This window comes from Lissotriton vulgaris, chromosome 6 (genome assembly GCF_964263255.1).
Source record: "Lissotriton vulgaris chromosome 6, aLisVul1.2, whole genome shotgun sequence".
NCBI classification, from domain to species: domain Eukaryota; kingdom Metazoa; phylum Chordata; class Amphibia; order Caudata; family Salamandridae; genus Lissotriton; species Lissotriton vulgaris.
In genome coordinates this window covers 1,151,545,451-1,151,566,039 of record NC_141694.1, presented here as the reverse complement: position 1 = coordinate 1,151,566,039, position 20,589 = coordinate 1,151,545,451, and the positions used below count along the sequence as shown (strand labels likewise).

Below are 20,589 nucleotides of genomic sequence, written 5' to 3'. Positions count from 1 at the left end.
ATTTGCTAAATTTTAAGCTATTAACATTGTAAATGACAATGCTTTTTTGTTTATATGTTTTAAATACCAACAGATATATAAAAGGTTTGTCATTTACAATGCCAGTAGCTCAAAGTCTCGCAAATGCGAGACCTATTGCATTGCAAATGCTTGTTTAGCTTTCACGACACAGCGTAGTTTAAATACATGGTGGTGTTAATATATAGATTACTGATATAGCAATATGAAATAGCAGATATGAAGTATGTTGCTGCTATAGAAAATAAACACAGCATGTGAAAGAGTGTGTGAGAACAGATGGAGAGTGAAGGACAAGGAAGGAAATTGAGAATTGTTGAGAAAACAAAACAAGATACTGAGAGAGCGTCTATATATACAAGAGAGAGAGAAAGAGAGAGGGGAAGGTGGAGCAGGCAAGGCACATGCTTGGGTGCTTGTGAAATTGCAATGGACATGATGTCCGAGACATGTCATGTTATTCTAGTTTGGACCCAGCATCCACAAATCCGTCTTGATCCTGCTCCCAATGGGAACAGTCCAGCCCGAACTGTTTGTGGTGACTTGGCACAATGCCAGTTCAACCCCATATCAAGAGGAGTTGCAGTGGGGATGAAGAGAAGTACCATTTAGTTAGGCAAGCAGCAGTTGATGCTTGTTTAGCAGAAGACAAATATTAGCAAAGCATTAAAACAATAACCAAGATAACGCATTGCAAGCTGCCATGCAGGTACATTGGTATGTTAAATTGGATTTTTCTGAACACGCATAAGTGTTCTGTAGTTCTACTTTTGGAATGGCAAGGCATTCAAAGATATACAGAAAAGAAACTACGTTGAATTTGTGAGTTTGGAAGCAGGGTTTGTAAGTAGGACAAAGAAGGCAGAAGTGACGGACAGAAACAGGAATTCAATGTGAAAGGTAGCTTGCTAAGGGAGCAAAACATTTGCTGGTTAAGGTTTAGAACACATTCTGTTGTTCCACTGAACAGAAGGAAGGTGTGACACAGAAGGCATAATGTTAGCTCATTTTTCAACTGGCATATGCTTTGACGTGCAGTGGAGAAACTATGTTAATTCTTTAGTAAGAAGACAGCAAAATTGTGTTTAATTGTATGGTCACTAAAGAGTAGCTGCAGCTCTTTGTAAGTGGGGAAAAGTCAATATTGTTTCAACATCAGTAATCCACTGTATGGAATAATAACAGAAAGCTAGAGGCAAAGTGACAGAAAACAGAGAAAGATATATAAAGATAAGCAGGGGTGGAACAGAAATGGAGAGCGCTATACATGAAAATGGAGTAAGTTGTAGATTGATAAAGAAATACATATAAGGTTGTAGAGCTGTAGTGAGACAGTAAGACAACAAAGCCACCCCACTACAATGCCCCCAACCCCCACAGCTGGTTTGGGAATTGAAAACAAACGTATTGCTTCAAGTCCTAGAATGATTCCTAATTAATTGCAGTAGTTTGTTTTCGTTATATATTTTAACCGTTAATCTGTGGTTTACACATACCCTTTAAATATATGCAAAATTCACTGTATTATGTGTTTTGACTGTGTTGTAAAGCGCTTCCTCTGGCATATTTTAGAAAAGGATTGTAGGACGGTGGAATATGACTACATGGTTGCCCCCACTTTTTTCTTGGTGTTTTGATGGTTTTTGACTTAGTTTGGTTGGGATCCTGCTATTCAGGGCCCCATTCATCTGTTTTCCTCTCTAAATTGATTACATGTACTTTAGCGGGGCTCGAAAATCCGAAAAATAGTACTAGTCCTGCAGGTCTAGTACCTTGGAAAATCCCCTCGACCTGACTGCAACCCACTTGACCTCCGTTTTTGAAAACCACGCAAAAGTGACAAGATAACATGATTTAAAGGCATCTTTATTGCTCATTCCCTTTGTGAGAAATACAAATGCCTTTAAATCTTGTTTTCTTTCGGCACGAACACCATGAGGGAGGAGGACCCGTGCTGGAGTTTCCCCAGGGGCAGCTCTTTCCAGATCCCTAACCCAGCCACGTATTTTTGATCCGCGAGTCCCCTGACCGTCTTAAGCAGCGTCAGAGTCTTTTGACAGTCATTGCTACTTTTAAAGAATACATTTTGAAAACGTGCAGTTACCTGCTGTTGCTGTCCGGAGCTCCCTGGCTCTCCGCTGCTGTTGTCCGCTGGGCTCTTCCTCACCACCGCGGGACCTGCTTGTGGCGCCCAGCGCGCTCCCCTGACATCGCCGGTCTCCTCCCCCCGCTGCAGCCTCTGACCACCGGTGCTGCCGCCGAGCGGGGGAGTTGAGGACCACAAGCCCCAGAAGCCTCCGCGACCTGGACGGAAGTCGCGTCGAGGCTGAGCGCGCCAGGAGGCGCACAAAAAGGGGCATCCCTTGCTGGGGAGTGGGAGTGTTCTCTTTCCAGTTACCTGCTGTTGCTGTCCGGAGCTCCCTGGCTCTCCGCTGCTGTTGTCCGCTGGGCTCTTCCTCACCACCGCGGGACCTGCTTGTGGCGCCCAGCGCGCTCCCCTGACATCGCCGGTCTCCTCCCCCCGCTGCAGCCTCTGACCACCGGTGCTGCCGCCGAGCGGGGGAGTTGAGGACCACAAGCCCCAGAAGCCTCCGCGACCTGGACGGAAGTCGCGTCGAGGCTGAGCGCGCCAGGAGGCGCACAAAAAGGGGCATCCCTTCCCGCGTCGCGGGACGCGCGCGGGCAGGCGCCGGGCTAAGCCCGGGCAAAGGGCGGGCCGTCTGAGGCCGTCCGAGGCTGGACAAGGTTGGGTTGGGCCCGTTACTCTGCTAAAAAACCTTATTCAAGGAGGTGAGCCTGTGTTATAGCTGGGGGTTATTTATTGAATTGTTGCCTCTTGGAGCACCTGTTCACCCCGTGCTTACGAAAAGCATTGCCTGTTAGTGAATTATGCCCGGCAAAAAGTTATCCCCTGCAAAAAACACTATGGACAACTATATCTTTCAGGTAGTTGCCAAAATTAATAGTGACAGGAGATCTTCGCTTGGCCTGAGTTCACCGTCTGCCCTGGGTTCACCAACTTCGCCGGCTTCAGCTTTTGCCGAGTCCACGGAGCAACCTACCTCCTGCTGTCCACCTGTAAGTGAATCTGACCAAGCTGATATCGCTGTAATGAACCGGTCGGTTCTGATTGAGTTAGACAGCGAGAGTGATATGGAGACTGAACAACAACTACCCGAGGACAAAGCCCCCACTCCGGTGCCCGCTCCACGATCCACCAGAGGGGCTAAAAAGCCACAGCCACAGCCGAAACGATTTGGGCTCAGATCAAGCCGCAAAAAGATTGCATCGCCCCCTAGCAAATCCGCAAGGGAAGAAGATGTCACTCTGGATGACGTTTCTATGTCTCTTACTAGTGGTCAATTTAAGAACTTACTGAGTATGATAGACACTAAGATAAAGGACATTGTTAATCCGCTGTTAGGCAGAATTGATAAACTCACTAAGGAAGTGAATCGCCTTGGGGGTTTGCTGAATCAAACCTTATCTGAAGTAGGCAAACTACCAGATGCTGTTTCTAGTAGGGTTGAGTCCAGTAAGGCCTCTTCTTCTTTGGTGGGTGGTGGGGCTTCCTCACTACCAGTTCCTCCGGTGGCTCCCTTAATATCCATTTTAGATAGTGCAGAGAATAAAGATGTTCCCTCAGATGCATCCTCCGCCCCAGAATCTGTAAATGGCTCGGTAGAGTTGATAGTTGAGGCCTCTCCATTGGTCTTGGTTTTAGCCAATGTTCCTCTTCTGCAGCCTGGTCAGGAAGAATCTACCTCATCCCTATTGTCTAAAGCACTTTATTGGTTAACAAATAACATGGTAATAACTCCTAGGGGTAGGCACCAATTGGCTGACGAAATAGTAAAGGCTAGAAGGGTGAGGTGGATAGGTAATAGTACAAAGAAGTTTATGGGTGACTGCGTCATCCTACATTTTTCTGACCCAGAGGTTTTGGACAATATTCTACCCAACCTTCTACCCCCGCAGCGGAGATCGACTGAAATCATTCCACTCACTTTAGATTTTTTCTATCAGTGTAGTGGGAGGGTCTCTAATAAAACAATGTTAAAAACTAAGTGGAACGTTGTCCCAACAAAAGGGCGGAGGGAAGTGAAGCAACCAGAGAGGAGTCTAAATCTAGAGAATAGATTTTCAGCCCTTTCCAATCTTGATGCCTGTGATTGACTCTCTATAAATCTAAGTCAAGTGCCACTAGCAAATGGGGATCAAAATTCGGATAGCTTATCTACCCAGAATGTTAATTGCCTTACCAATGATTTGTCGAATAACTTGGTTGTCCAACCAGAGGGTGAGGCTTGTGTACTAAATTCTTTTCCTGGATTACGCCAGGGTTGTTTGTCTGGAGTTGCTAACCTACTCTGCTGGAATATAGCTGGGCTGACATCCAAGCTCGATTGTGGGGATTGGCTTGGCTTTGTTACCCAATTTGATATTTGTATATTCCAGGAAACTTGGGCCTGCGAACCTGTCTTTGTATTAAGCTATTTGAATTTTTATGTGTCAGCTGTCAAGGGTCCGAAAGGTAGACCTATGGGGGGGCTTACTATCTGGATTCAACAAGCAATAAATTTCTCGGTTAAAAATATAGCTACTGGACACAATGATATCCAGCTTATTAGGATTTCTAATGACAGAACAGGGTCACTTGATATTTACAATATCTATATTAGGAGTTCCAAAGGTCGATCTGAAACATTACTAACCTTGGCCGACCTCATCGAGGAGCACTCCGTTAAAAATAACATCGTTATAGCAGGAGACCTTAATAGGACGTTTGAGCCATTGGTTGTGGGAGATGCTTTCACTGGTGCTGATGAGGATTCCTTCTGGGGCATCCCTGAATTACAACTGAAACCAGTCTCCCGTTGGACAGAGGACATTATAGCTATTAATGCACTGTGTCTTGAAAAAGGCTTGAGAGCTATGAACGGGAGAACAGCTGGGGATAGAATTGGCTCACCAACATTCGACAATGGGAGGCACAAAAGTCGAATTGACTATGTGATCTGCAGTTTGCATTTGTGGCCTGCCCTTTGTGATATGGAAGTCATCATAAGATCTGAGAGCGACCATAACCCCCTAAGTGTGACTCACAAATGGTGGCCTGCTGAATCAAACTCTAGCTGCATGAATGAATTCGTCCCTCCGCCCATTATCCCCGAGAACAATATGCGTAGGCTACGTTGGGACACTGTAGCGAGAAATCAGCAGGCCATTGATATTATTAACAGTGAAACCGATCAAGCCATTCGAGCTATGGAACTGGCTAATGCCTCTCCTAAGGATCTGGGTGAAGTGGTCAAAATACATGATACCCTCTTTTGTAAGATCAAGGAGCACTTTCTAAGACCTGATAAACATAAGGGGGTTACTACCAGAAAAGATGCTAGATGGTACAACTCTGATTGTAGGAAGGCAAGACTCGACCTTGGCCGGGCAATCAAGAAGCGAGACTGTGTGTCTGTTTCTCTAGCCAGGAAAGAATACAAAGTATGCATTGCTAAAGCTAAGAAGGATTGGGACGAGGAACACTGGTGCAAACTGAAAATGGCCAGTGACAGGAAGGATTCCAGAGTATTCTGGAATATTGTAAAATGGGGTTCTGAGAGAGCTGAAGAGTCACCAAGTAATAACGTCTCACAGGAGGCATGGGTTGAATTCTTTAGTTCGCAATACACTCTTAATACCCGGGTCTCAGTTGATGACAGTACAGCTATGAAGTTTTTTGATGATGACAACTTTAACTATAAAGAGATTATGTCTGCAATCTGTACAGTAAAGCGCGGGCGAGCTCCAGGACAAGATGGAGTACCCGCTGATATATTCTTAAATGATAGTGAACGCTGGTGCAAATATATACATTTGCTTATAAACTCAATTGCTCAAGGAGCAGATGTCCCTGATTCATGGAGGGGTGCAGTTATTATCCCCGTGTATAAGAAGGGGGACCGAGCTCAGCCCTGTAACTATAGGCCTATTAGCCTTATTGACACTGTGCAAAAAATCGTGGGTCGCGTGGTGGTCAATAGGCTTCTCGACTGGGCTGAGGATTTTAATATTCTATCTCCATTCCAAGCAGGTTTTAGAAGGGCAACAAGCACGATCGATCAAGTGTTCCGCTTCCAATTATTACAGTGGAAAACCGTGGTTCTGGGGGGGTGCAGCCTGTTTGCGGCATTTGTCGACTTGCGGGCTGCATTCGACCTGGTCCCACGTGCAAAACTGTGGCAGGTCTTGCATAGCTTGGGGGTTTCCGATGAGTTACTAACCCTGATACTGCGCCTCCACGAGTCTAACTATGCAAAAATTCAGTGGGGCGGTCACGGGATGGTCACTCCTAATTTCCGTGTTGAAAAAGGGGTCAGACAAGGGTGCTCAATGGCTCCTACTCTATTTACATTGTTTATAAACGGGGTAGTTTCTCGATTGGTAACTGCGAATGTTGATGCTCCTTCTCTTGCAGGACTAAAAATCCCCATACTAATGTTTGCGGATGACACGCTAATTTTATCAAAAACCCCTAGTGGACTACAGCGTGCTCTGACAATTTTTGAGAACTTTTGTGGGGAACATGGACTGGAGGTGAATACTATGAAAACTAAACTAATGAGCTTCAAGCCGCAGCGTAGCTTTAAGTCCAAAATGATGATGAGTGGAGGGCCTTTAGAGTTAGTTAAATCATTCACATACCTAGGTATCCAAATAACTGATGACCATAGGTGGAGCCAGCATATAAATATTGCTATTTTGCGACACAAACAAATAGCTGGCACAATTAATTCTGAACACAGGAAATCGCTAACCAAACCTGTTAAACCAGCTTTATTGGTATATGAAGCAAAGGCTATTGGGTCTGCACTTTACGGCGCTGAAATGTGGGGCTTTGAAAATCTTACATCTCTGCAAGCCTCTGAAAATAAATTTTTAAGAACTCTTACCGGTACACCTAAAAGTACTCCGTTGTTGCCTCTCCGATACGACCTAGGAAGGAAACAAATCAAGGACTTGGCCAGATTACGCCCGATCTTGTATTGGCGCAGACTCTGGACCACTCCTGAGCTCTCACATTATGCCGCGGGTTTTGTGGATGTGATCAAAGCTGATGGCTTTCACAAGATAAGCTGGCTTAAATTATTGAAATCTATATTGTTTGAGCTAGGGTTGAGTTCTTTATGGCAGGACCCTGCTGGGACATCTTTCCCTTCTAAGCGTGTCTTAAAAGATATTTTTTGGGAATGGATTGTTACTAAAACTTTAAATGCTTCAAGCTCTGGGTCCATGTCTTCGCATTTTCTTGAGGCCAAAATGTATCCAGTCTTGGAATCATATTGGGATATCATCTCCAAACCAGGTGACAGGAAGCTCCTATTCCAACTGAGAGCTGGTGCACTTCCTATAAAAATATTGACAGCTAAATGGGGTTCAGGTGGAAGTAGCACCTGCCCAGCTTGTGGGTTGGGGGATGAGTCTCTAGGTCACTTTCTGTTTTCATGCGGATCATATGCTATTCCAAGACGAGTATGGTTAGCTCCTATGTGCAGGAACCTTGGGACATCAAGTAGTTCAGTAGCTATGCGAATTATTTGTACAACTCAAGTTTCTTGGATCCTGATAGCTACAGCAAAATATCTGGGTTGGGCGTGGATGCTCAGGCAGAGACTGCTAGTTAGATAACTATTCTCTGCCCGACAATTTAGACAGAGACTGCTAGTTAAATAACTATTCTCTGTGTGACAAATTGGCCCTCATGAATTTGACATTACTGCTTTTTATCTATTAAGGACCATGTATCAAGATAGAGACTGCTAGTTAATCAACTATTCTCTGTCTTGATAATTGTTTTTTTGCATTTGTATAATTGCTTTTAGACTCCAGCGTTTCTCATCTTGAAAAGTATTTTTATCAAATGTTTTAATTCTTCTTTTAACCGAATGAATTTTTATATGTAACCTATAGTGTTGCGTCAATGTGCTGGATTGTAAATTTAATTTGTTTTTAAATTCTTGTGTATAATATGCTTTTATGAGTAACAACTCGAATAAAGCACTTTTTGACTTGACTTGACTTGACTTGTTTTCTTGTTACTTTTGCTCCGTTTTCAAAGACAGAGGACAAAAGTTAGTTTGTCTTCCTACTCACCAGAAAGGGCGAGTAGGACCTAAAAATAGCTCGTCCTCATCAATTCTCCCTCGCAAATGCGAGCGGGTATGTGGATTTGTCGAGCCCTATTTAGGTACACTCCAGATTGGTACTGGGTTACTCTTGTGAGTCCCTAGTATATGGTACCTTAGGTACCAAGGGCATAGGTACCCCAGAGGCAAATTCGGGGCTAAAGCATGTATTATGCCACCCCTGGTAAGCATTGCAAAATGGCAACAGAGGTCTGCTACTGCAGCCTGAGTAAGGTGGTGCTTGCACCCCTTACTAAGATATAGGCTCCCTATATCTACCTTTAAATAAAGACATATATAAACCTATAAGTTACTCCTATGGCAGGCCTTGACAATCCTGCAGGCAGAGTGCTTAGTTTTGTGTAAGAGTGTGCCCAAGCATGAGCTGAGCTCCTCTGCAGCTTTCGGAACCACTTCTCTGTAGCTGTTCCGTGATGCAGCCATACCATATGCTCTTAAGTGCATTATAACCTTGCGTTAAATGTTAACTTTGGTATGGCTGCATCAAAACATGTCGTGTTTAGTGTCAAACACTTTGGAATCCTACCCCCCTTTTAGAGGAAGAAGACAAGTACACACTTATCTGACCGGTAATAGTTTAAAAGAGCCCCAGCATCACACAATGGATGCTGCTGTCACAGACACGAGTCTGGCCTCCTGCTGCTGGACGAAACTCCGTCAGAGGATGCCTGGACAATAGGTTTCCTGTCACAGGGAGGTGTAACCACCTCCCCAGACAGGTTTTAGTGTATTGGGGCTGGGCGGGTGCATTCAGTGAACGCTTTTCAGACAGTGCTGGGGGCACACCTGGTGTCCCTGCATATACCCAGTTCAAACCGGTTGCAGGGGCACTCAGCTTCTGCTCTGGTGCGAAACTGGACAAAGGGGAGGGGGTGGTCCTCCCATATGTGGGACCTTAGAGTAGGTCCAACCCCTAAACTTAGTACAAGTATAGGAACCAAGTCCCTAGGACTTCAGATTACTCTGGATGAAACTCTGCAACATATATCCTGGAATTTCGACATTCTATTACGACTAGAAGACGGAAGGATCCCCCTTGGGGTCAGGAGTGACTCCCCTATTCGAACAGGCACCAAAGAAGCATCTTCCTGGTCTGCATTTCCAAGGCTCCCGCCGTATCCCGAAGGATTTGCAACACAGGACACGGACTTCCAACATCTCCGAGGCCGACATGAGATCCCAGCTAAGCTGAGACCTGTAGCCATCACGAGAGACGTGGTACCGGAACTCCTGGACAACGTGCACATTTGCTAGTGCATCTACTTCCCCAGCATTCCCGAAGATGTGAATTGGGCTACTTGTAGTCCAAGCCCTGAGCACCATCTGAACCGAAGATTGTGGGTTTACACTCCACAAGTGTTCCGTGGGCCCGCTTCTAGCATTTCTGCTCGAGGCCCCTTCTCGATCCCTGGTCCGTCAACTGGTGGGTCCCCACGAAGGTAACTCTTTTGTTTCTTGGCCTTCACTGGTTGCTCCAGACGTGCCCTGACTCCCCTGCGAAGGGTGAGTCCCTCAAACCTTGCTGGTCTGCTCCAAAGCCAAACTTTGCATTCTGAATGGGTTGCTGTTGCCAAGGCTTGTTTGGTTCAATCCGGATACCGACACCGCAGCACTTGACATACAACATGGGACAGCTCAATCCAGCTCCAGGTTGTCATCGACGCCTCCTTGTCCTTGTGGCTGAAGAGTCCAGCTTCACCTTCTGCTCCTGAAATCACCCGACATCGGTGGGCATCTTCTTATTGCCTCCCTGGTCACTGGCAAGTGACCCAGACTCTGTCTCCTCTGCTTTCAGGTTCTTAAGATCTCCGATCCACCCTTGGATCCATCCGGACACTTTTCATCTGGTCACCCGCAGCACTTCTTTGCAGCTCTCCTTAGGAAACTAAGGAGAAACCCGACACGAAAAGAAACCTATGCACCATGCTTCCCTGGGTGAGGTAACACCAGTACTTCGGGGCTCCCGTGGGTCTTGACTCTCAAACTGTCCAGTTTAAGGGGTTTGTTCGTAGTCCACTCCTAAGTGTCCCTAACCTTTAAATTTCTAACCGCAACTTTCTCCATAGAAGTCAATGTTGATTCGCTGCTGTGGTTAGACACTGAACGCGTCCCCAGTGGGTCTCCTGCGCTCCTACCTTGGGTGGTTCCTGGTTGCCCCCGCAGTTCTACAGGCCCTAGGCCTGGTCTCTATGACTGTAGTGGTACTTATACCACTTTTTTAGTATATGGTTTGTGAGGCCTCTAGGGCAAAACGTATACTGTGCTACTTTACTGTGTGCTAAATAAGTTTACTGTATGTATTTTTGCCTCTAGCCTCATAAAGAAACTAGAGGGATGTGTTTAGATTAAATACATATATTGTATATTTATACCTGGTGTGGTTCTACTTTCATTTGGTCATTCACAAGATTATAGACTGGTAAAACAAGCTGCTTTACAATCCTTCAATACTTAGCCTGAAGGCTGCTCTCCACAGTGTAGGACTTGGCAGGGTCATCCATGAACTTTTTGCCTTCCTCTATTTTATCTGACCTGTTGTTGGCTGTTTTATGACTCTGGGCACTTTACCACTGCTGATCATATGCTCTCTCTATTGTAAACTGATGTATGGATTAGTGATTCCATGATTGGCTTGTTTGGTTTACTTGTCAGACCCTAGTACAGTACACTGAGTGTGCCCAGGGCTTGTAATTCCAAATGTTGCTGGTGGGCTTGCAGCACTGGTTGTGCCACCCACAAAGGCAGCCTGGTAAAATGTGTCTAAGGCCTGCCATTGCAGAGCCTGTGTGCAGTCTGGTACTGTCATGCTGGCTGGGCAAGTGCACCCACTTGCCAGTTCCTAACCCTAGAACCCTTCCCTTTTCTTCTCATCAGACACCCCTATGGTAGGCCCAAGGGCAGGGTGCATTGTAAGTATAAGGTAGGACATGCCCTGATGTGGGTGGCATGTCCTAATAGTGAATTACAGCCATTTTTGTTTTTCGCTATTTCAAGGCTACCTGTTCTCCATAGGCCAGAATGGGCAGTTAGATTATTACACCTTATAAACCTAACTGACTCAGAGAACATGGTAGAAATTCGAGTTTAGTATGCCTGAACTCAGAATGATAAAATACACCTTTTAGTGAAGTTGGTTTTAACCTTTAGTGAGGATAGGAACCTGAAGAAACTGAGGAGAGACTATCCCTAAGCTGAAGTGCTGCTTGGGGGATTGGCCTGCAGTGGTTGCCTGACTGCCAAAGAAAAGAGAAAGAACTTTGTGTACTTTATTTTCAACTTGTGAAGGATCTCCAAGGGCTTGGAAGAGAGCTTGCCCCCTGACCGAAGTCTCAGGACCAGTAGACTTCACCAGCCTTTGTGAATTGCTTCTGGAAACGCTGCTTCAGTGGCTACAGAGACAGGGAGCTATGAGCGACTCTCACGACCGGCTCGCTGTCCTGTAGGGACCGCATCAAACAAAAACCTGCATCTCGCAACGTAAGCTCTGAGCCCACCCACTCTGTCCTGACGCCGTCACCGAGTCGTTGCCTGCAACGTAACCTGTGGACACCGCGACGTGCAACGCCTCGCTACACCTATCCGTACTGGTCTGACCGACGAGGTCACTGTTGCTGACTTCGAGTCCTGTAAAGGCATAGGAGTTGGGCACCGCTCGCACGCTTCGCGACGCACCGTCTGACTCGTACCGCTGTCCGGACTGATCGACACCAGCTCCCGAACTCCAGCTCTGTCGCCGCATCGCAAGCTGCAAGCACCGCATCGAAGCACTGTCTCGCCCTGGAACGTACGCCTTGGACCCACTGACTCCTTCAACACACCGCTGCCTGCACCGCATCGAGAGACAATGCGTCCTGCAACGCTTTCTTTCTTGCACCGAAGCGGTCTGCTGGATTTGTTAGACTCTTTGGTATTTTATCAATGCTGTAGCTGGACAGGCCTACGGACTCGCACAGAACTCTGATTTATTTATTTAATTTATTTATTTTTAGGATTTATTAAGCGCAAACAAATGCCCGCAGGCGTCTCGGCGCTGTACTGTATTACTCACCTATATGATATTGGGGATGTTTTCAGATGTTAAATAGCCAAGTTTTCAATTTCATCCTGAAGGACATTAGATTTGGACTTGGTCTTATGATTTGTGGGAGAGAATTCCACAATCTTGGGGCGGCAACTAGGAAACGTCTGTCTCCCCAGTTGACCAGCCTGGTCCGTGGCACTACCAAGTCATTCTGTCCTGCTGATCGTAGCATTCGAGTGGGAGTGTATGGGACAAGATGGTCGCGCAGGAATTGAGGTGCTTGATGGTGTAGTGCCTTGTAGGCGATACATAACGTCTTAAATTTAATTTGATTCCTGACAGGAAGCCAGTGAAGACTCCTCAGAGATTCTTGTATTGGCTTAAATTTGGGGATGTTAAGGAGAAGTCTGGCTGCCACATTTTGGATTGTTTGCAGTTTCTTAATTATCCTGACTTGTGCATTTGCAAACAAGCCATTGCAATAATCCAATGCTGATAGAACCAAGGCGCTAACCAGTGTCTTGCCCACATTGGTAGGAAGAAAAGGAAGGATCTTCCTAACCAGACGTAATTTGTAGAACGCCGTGGAGGCCGTCTGATTGGCGTGAGCCATGAAACTTAGCTTGTCATCAAAGATGACCCCCAGATTTCTCACTTTCGTGACTGGTTTGGGTACGGTTCCAAAAGATGATGGCCACCAAGTTGGGGACCAGCTAGGGCTGAGGTGGCCAAAAGTGACCACCTCGGTTTTGTCAGAATTTAATTTCAGACAGTTTGCTGACATCCATTTCCCAATGGCCAGCATACCTGTCTTGAAATTTTCCGCCACTGTTTCCCCATCGTTTCTGACAGCCAGTATCAGCTGTGTATCATCCGCATATGAGGTAAGGTTCATCCCGTGCGCTTTGATGGTGTTAGCGAGGTCCGACACATATATATTAAATAGTGTCGGACTAAGGGATGAACCTTGAGGTACCCCACATGGCAGCGATAGCCCAGCGGATTCAAACTGGCCCAGTATAACTGCCTGGGATCTCTCTGCTAAAAAAGACGCTAGCAGATCTTTTGCTAGGCCTTGCTCGCCCATCTTTTCGACACGGTTGACTAGGATCTTATGGTCAACCGTGTCGAAAGCAGCAGATAAATCTAAGAGCACCAACAGTGCTGTACCACCTTGGTCTCTAATGAGTCGAATGTCATCTGCCGCTTTGATGAGTGCTGTTTCAGTTCCATGATATTTGCGGAATCCAAATTGTGTTTCGTCGAGCAGATGGTGTTGCTCGATGAATTCCGCAAGTTGAATATTCATGGCAAGGAAAGGTAAGTTCGCTATAGGCCTATAGTTTTTAAGTTCTGCTTTGTCCAAGCCGGGTTTTTTCAGGAGGGGTTTGAGTAAAGTTTTTTTTAACTGGTTTGGAAAGATGCCTGTGCGGAACATGAGATTGATTATTTGGGTAATAACTGGAATAACCGTATCGATTATTGAACGAAGAGTATTTAAAGGACAGGGATCCAGGGCTGATCCAGATTTAATTGTTTTAATAATGTCCTGAATGTGATCTTCTGTGACCTCTGCAAAACAAGAAAAATTATTACTTGGAGATGGAGTATTTATTTTTTCAAGGCATTGGTTATCACCTAGGTTGAAGGCTGAAAATATGTCATTCACTTTGCTAAAAAAGAATGATGCCAATGAATTACAGAAATCTTGTGAGCAAGGGGGGTTAAGGTCTGGGGCACATCCCGCAAGATGTTTAGTTATTTCAAAGAGCTTTTTATTTGAATTTTTTGCGCTATCAATTTGCTCAGTGTAAAACTTCTTTTTTGTCTCTGTAATCAGAAGTTTATATTGGGTTAGCAATTCCTTGTACCCTATCTTATCCTCATTATCATACTTTTTCCTCCAAATTCTCTCTTTGTTTCTGCATTGCTGTTTTAGTTTTTTAAGCTCCACGGTGTACCATGGTGCTGAGGGGGATCTTCTATTCCTAGACATTCTTTTTTCAGGTACCAGTTTATTAGCCGCCTGGCCCACCCATATGTGATATTGTTCAATAGCGGTTTCTGGATCAGTAGCCCATGTGGGTATAGAGTTCTTTAACGCCTCCTTGAAACTGGGGATATTGACGTCTTTCCAGACCTTGAACACTTCTCGTTTGGGGGGGAGTAAGGTGGCCATTGATATTTTATTAATTAATATTGTGGCCAGTACCAGGTGATGATCGGACCAAGTCATTGGCAGGACATCAGTCACTAGTATATTCTCCAGGTTGGTGAAAATACCATCTAAGGTATGGCCTGCATTATGAGTAGGTCCTTTCACCAACTGAGCTAGACCGAAAGCATTTTCAACAAGAACTCTTGATTTCTAATAGTATTGTGGATTATTCTTGTTGTTTATGGGCTTATGGTAACTCTATATAAAAGATATTTATTTTTATAAATATACAACCTGTCTGGTGTCCATTTGTAGTGTTGTCACTTGAATACTGTATGTGTTCACAAATGCTTTACACACAGCCTCCTAGATAAGCCTGTCTGCTCGTGCCAAGCTACCAAGGGGGTGAGCAGGGGTTATTTTAGGAGTGTACCCCTTACCCTGACTAGAGGAGAGGGTTCCCATTTGTCACAAGTGCCTACCTGTGCCAACTAGAGACCCCCACTTCTAACACTCAGCTACCACTAGGATAGCTTTCTATATAGGTTGTCTTTAAACCTACCATCAATATGGATCGTTTGGACTGGTGCAAGGTGCCCACTAGAATAGTGGACAGCATGTGCCAGGCCAACTTCTCACAAAGATTGAATGCAACAAAAAGCGGGAAAAAGAAGGAAGCTATATGAAATGAAGAGTGCCCGCAGCGGCTGGACAAAGAGCGAAGGTGAAAGACAACTGAAATAAGGTAGGGTGTAATCAGGAATTTAGATTAAAAAACTGGAAGAAGAACTGCTGATTAGTAACCCAATTATTTCAGGGCTGACTTTACTTGACTGCTAAGTTGCGTTTTCTATTCTAATCAAAGCCCTACGGGTCATTAGCTAAGATTGCCTCTGGTTACGCGATTAATGTCGTGCAGCAGTACAAGAGAGCTCTTCCGTGGCAGAGGTCGCGCTACTGATACTAGTGCACGTGCAGCTGTATCCAGTGATACCTGTGTGGACAGGGGCCTGGAAAGCATCAACAGCTCATAGGTGACATCACAGGCCAGAGAGGCTGAGCTCTGCGTTCTGGAGAAGCGCAATAGTAAGACAGCAGGAAAGAGGACCCAAGCTTGTGATGCAGTGATGCCCCGACTGACTGACAACTTGCTACCTGTGTTGGCCACCCCAACTCTGTAGTCTACATCATGTCAGGCATCCAAATATGACACATTCTCCTTCCAAGAGTTAAGGGCTCTGTGTGCTTTGAGGAAATTGAAGCCAGAACAGAATCCCAATACCCAACGCCTCATAGAGGCATTGCTGCTTGATGACTTTAGACAGAGTCTGGAAGGGTAGGTAGTGGGGTGGGACCAGCAGAAAAGGAAGAGGCCAGTGGGTTAGCCCACCAGGACTCAGACGAAGCTGGCCAGGAAGGTGACAATGACCTAGACCTGGACAATCCAGCTCCACCTGGAGAAGAGTAAGGCCACAGGCCCCCCTCTTTGTCCACTAGGAAGAGTTGGAGGTGTACCTAGAAGACCCAGATCACCTTCAGTGGAATCTGATCATTCTGGTACATCAATAGGGACTTCTGTATCTTCTTACAGGAGGGGCACCTCCTCAGAGAAGAGAGAGAGAGACACAGATGAGGGTTGAAGAAGCACAGCTGAGGCTTGAAGAAGCTTAGCTGAGAATAAGGAGACAGAAAGTAGCTTTAGAAAGGGAGTCCCTAGAGCTTGAAAAAGCTAGAAAAAAGATGGGGCTAGAGCCCCATGGTGGCAGCAACTTCCCTAGTGGTAGGGGAAAGTCTTATGACCATACAAACCTAAACAAGATTGTCACACCCTACAAGAGTGGGGATGACAGATAACTGCACTGGAAAGGGCCTGCAAAGTTCAGAAGGTCCCCCAGGAGCAGTGGGCAGCAATCTTGTGGCTCTCCTTTGTAGACAAAGGTAGAGACAAGCTCCTCACTGTCAGAGAAGAGGATGCTATACAATTACAAAGTCTTGAGAGACTTTGTTGACTGTGCTACTAAGGCTTTGGAAGGTTGGTCACTGGGCAGCAAAGTGCATGATTTTACAGGAATGTACAATTTGATTATGAGGGAGCAGAACCTTAATAATTGTCAAAAACAGCTTTTACGCCAGTACCTGGTGCACTCAGTTCTGACCTCTCCCCAAGAATTGGGAAAGAAGGCAGACAAATGGGCCAGAACCAGGGTAAGGCCGAAAAAAACAGGGTGGTGACCAGAAGAAAGATTCTACCAAGTCCCAAGAGAAAGGTGGGGATAAATCTAAAGACAAATCCACAACAGGGCTCCAAATATTCTCTGAAGGGGGTGGGTCCCAAACTCCTTTCTCTCCTACCAAGAAACCTTATTGCAATGTTTGTAAGAAACCCGGCCACTGGAAAACTGTCAGCAGTTGCCCAAAAGCCAACAATAAGGAAAATATTCCTCCAAGTAATACTCCAATGCCTCCTGTTGCTACTAGTAGTAGTCCCCGGGTGGTGGGAGTGCCCCCAAGAATTTGGTTGGGTTTTCTTGGGGAGCTGAGGTGGACTCTGGTCTAACCAGGTCCCCTAATGTAGCAAATCTAGTCTGTGATGGTGGCATGGGGTTTGCCAATTTCACTGCTTGACCCAATACCTTGGGTAAGTACAGACAAGAGCCCCACATCAATGGTCAGAAAGCTGTGGCCTATAGGGACACAGGGGCTAGTGTCACCATGGTGACAAAGAGACTAGTACCCTCAGAACAGCTTTTACCTGAGTGACCAATATTTATGGAGTAAGGACAGATCATGCCATGGCTGTAATAAATCTCAGCTGGGGAGGAGTCACTGGCCCAAAGAGAGTGGCAGTGTCCCCAAACTTGCCTGCAGATTGTTTACTTGGCAATGATCTAGAGATCTCAGCCTGGGCTGAGGTAGAAAGAGAGGCCCATTCCAAAATGTCATGCCTTCCTGAAAAGGTTAGAGGGGCTGTGAGGGCCACAGCCCAACCCCAGACAGATATTAGTGTGGTGAAGCCTGAAACTATGGATCACTCCAGAAAGAGAGCATTGGGGAGGAAGAAAAGTCTCCCTCCCACCAGACTATAGGTGAGGGTCAGCCTCCTCAGGGAACTGATCTTACCCCTTGTGAAGGAACTACTACAGAGGTAGTCAGGACTGGCCTGGCAGTTCCCCTGATGGCAGTGGACCCTTCCAAGGTGGTACCCAGTCTGGAGCAGGTAACCTGCGCCAGACTGGGTACCCAGTCAACTGGGTGCCCAGTCAACTGATCTGGGGATTAAACCCAGATCAGTTGACTCGGAGTGAGTGCTTGCAATGTTCAACACTCTGTCCATCATCCCCTTTGGTGTTGCTTTGTTCGCCCTAAGTTGGCAGGGTATGCCCAGATGTGGGTCCCTTGCTCACTTTGCCACTGGATTCAAGCTAACCTGGCTGATGACAGCTGATTAGCCAGAAAACGGTCCCAGAAAGCTTGTTTCCGGTCCAGGGAAGACATGGCTTGGCATTTCAGGCTGGACTGTTCCCATGAGGCACAGGGCCAGACTGATTTGCATATGGCAATGTCTGAACTGGGGTGGTGGAGTGAGCTAAAGAATGATGATGGATTAACCCCAGATCAATTGACTGGGGGTGTGTTTGATTTGCTCAAGCGCTCCATCCATCATCCCCTTTGATTTTGCTTTGTTCGCCCTAAGTTGGCAGGGTATGCTCTGACGTGGGTCACTTGCTCACTTAGCCACTGGATTCAAGCTAGCCTGGCTGATGACGGCTGATTAGCCAGAAACCGGTCCCAGGATTCTTGTTTCCGGTCCAGGGAAGACATGGCTTGGCAGTTCGGGCTGGACTGTTCCCACGAGGCACAGAGTCAGACTGATTTGCATATGGCAATGTCTGAACTGGGGTGGTGGAGTGAGCTAAAGAATGATGATGGATTAACCCCAGATCAATTGACTGGGGGTGTGTATGATTTGCTCAAGCGCTCCATCCATCATCCCCTTTGATTTTGCTTTGTTCGCCCTAAGTTGGCAGGGTATGCTCAAACGTGGGTCACTTGCTCACTTAGCCACTGGATTCAAGCAAGCCTGGCTGATGACGGCTGATTAGCCAGAAACCGGTCCCAGGATGCTTGTTTCCGGTCAGGGAAGACATGGCTTGGCAGTTCGGGCTGGACTGTTCCCACGAGGCACAGAGTCAGACTGATTTGCATATGGCCATGTCTGAATTGGGGTGGTGGAGTGAGCTAAAGAATGATGATGGATTAAACCCAGATCAGTTGACTAGGGGTGAGTATTTGATTTTCTCAAGCGCTCCATCCATCATCCCCTTTGGTATCGCTTTGTTCACCCTAAGTTGGCAGGGTATGCCCAGACGTGGGTCCCTTGCTCACTATGCCACTGGATTCAGGCTAGTCTGGCTTATGACAGCTGATTAGACAGACACCGGTCCCAGGATGCTTGTTTCTGGTCCAGGGAAGACCTGGCTTGGCAGTTCGAGCTGGACTGTTCCCATGAGGTACAGGGTCAGACTGATTTGCATATGGCCATGTCTGAACTGGTGTGGCGGAGTGAGCTAAAGAATGATGAAGGATTTAACCCAGGTCAGTTGACTGGGGGTGAGTGTTTGATTTGCTCAAGCACTCCGTCCATCATCCCCTTTGGTATCGCTTGGTTCTTGCTTTTTTGGCATATATGTTAGGATAGAAGCCATACATCTAGAATATCAGCAATATCAGCAGAGATTGCAGAAAGGAGCATAGCAACACAAGTAGGGTATGGAAGTGAAAGTGCCAGAATTACACGGGTCGATTTTCAACTATGGGATTGGGGTAGAAAACTTCCCAATAGTCTAGAACTTGTAAGGAGGAAGATACAAAACAATTCTAGCATAGCTACTTTCCAAGGAGATATTAGCACACACTGAAGTATGATATTATGGCATTTTCAAAGTCAACAGTGGGTTAAGAAACACAATTGTAATTCAATGCATGCTCTATGGATTTGATAATTTTTTTCTTACTCACAAGCAATTATGAAAATAACATACCTCAGAAGTATATCTTTTCGCTACTGCACCACTACATCGACAGGAAACTCTGAAGCCAAAGTCCTGATAACTGTTACTTGAGGCCAGGTTCTCTTCACTGGAGTGAACAGGGACTGTAACAGACAATTTATTTTCTCCAGTGGGGTTATGGTGACTAGATTTATTCGGATATTCCTGTAATCCTTTACAAACATTCTCTGTGGCCAAGGAGTGTTCTTTCTTGAACATCTTCAATACATCCGGTTCATGATCAGTATCAGAATGTCGCTTTGAGATCTTTGAGGAGGTCTGATTTTCTGTTTCATGCTTGGCTGTTTGATGAAGATTTTGCCAGATGGAAAGAGCAGCCAACCAACAGTGTGGTTCTCCAATTATACATGTCTTTATTTCACTAAACCCTTTTCCTATAAAGAAAATGGCACATAGAATGATTGAAATATCTAAAATGATACTCAATAACATATGTGTAGGAGAACTATACATGCTAGGCTATGTCGCGCCCTCCAAGGCTGGGATTGCTATAATAATACACATGCACTGGTGCTACATATTCCATGCCTATTAATCCGGGAGAGAGTAAAACAAATAATCAATATTAGGAACATGGAAAACTAGCATGCAAGAAAAAAAAAAGATGCCCTCCGCAATTTGTAAGCTGTGGAGTAGATGGCAAGAACAAGTATGATACAATAGGATGCATAAATAGTCCAAGAGACTGCTGTGGGGTAAGTATAAAACAATCATGTTTGTGTAGGCAGAACTGTGGCCAGGCATGGGGATATCTCAATGAAGGAGTGACATAGAACAAGGTTTGTCAGGTCATGGTTAACACTTAGACGATGGTCTTAGCTCACTGTATGTTGTACCTTGTCACTAAGGTGTTTAATTACACTGTGGCACAGCATGAACAGGTTATAGACAAAACAAAAGTGTCAGAAATCTCATATTTAAATATTCTTGATAAGTCAACGGATGTCAACACTAACAATGTATATAAAAAACGTAATTTGATATCAAAATGTGGACTCCATTCCAACTGATCTGGTAGAAAAGATAGGAAAGAGGACACTATAAACAGATAATCTCTCCAAATCTAGGACACCCTATTTCAATGCCGTAGTCTCCAGAAAGAATCTTTCTGGAGAC

General features: G+C 45.7%; 1 protein-coding gene across 2 annotated transcripts in view; it reads right to left on the bottom strand.

Annotated features, from left to right (window-relative positions):
- The window catches only part of THUMPD2 (THUMP domain 2 tRNA and snRNA guanosine methyltransferase), a 268,497-nt gene that overhangs the window by 218,633 nt on the left and 29,275 nt on the right, over window positions 1-20,589 (bottom strand). For both annotated transcript variants that reach the window (XM_086927226.1, XM_086927227.1), the window contains exon 3: window positions 19,444-19,847. In XM_086927226.1, the coding sequence (XP_086783352.1) occupies window positions 19,444-19,847 (404 nt within the window). The remainder of the gene's footprint in view (window positions 1-19,443; window positions 19,848-20,589) is intronic.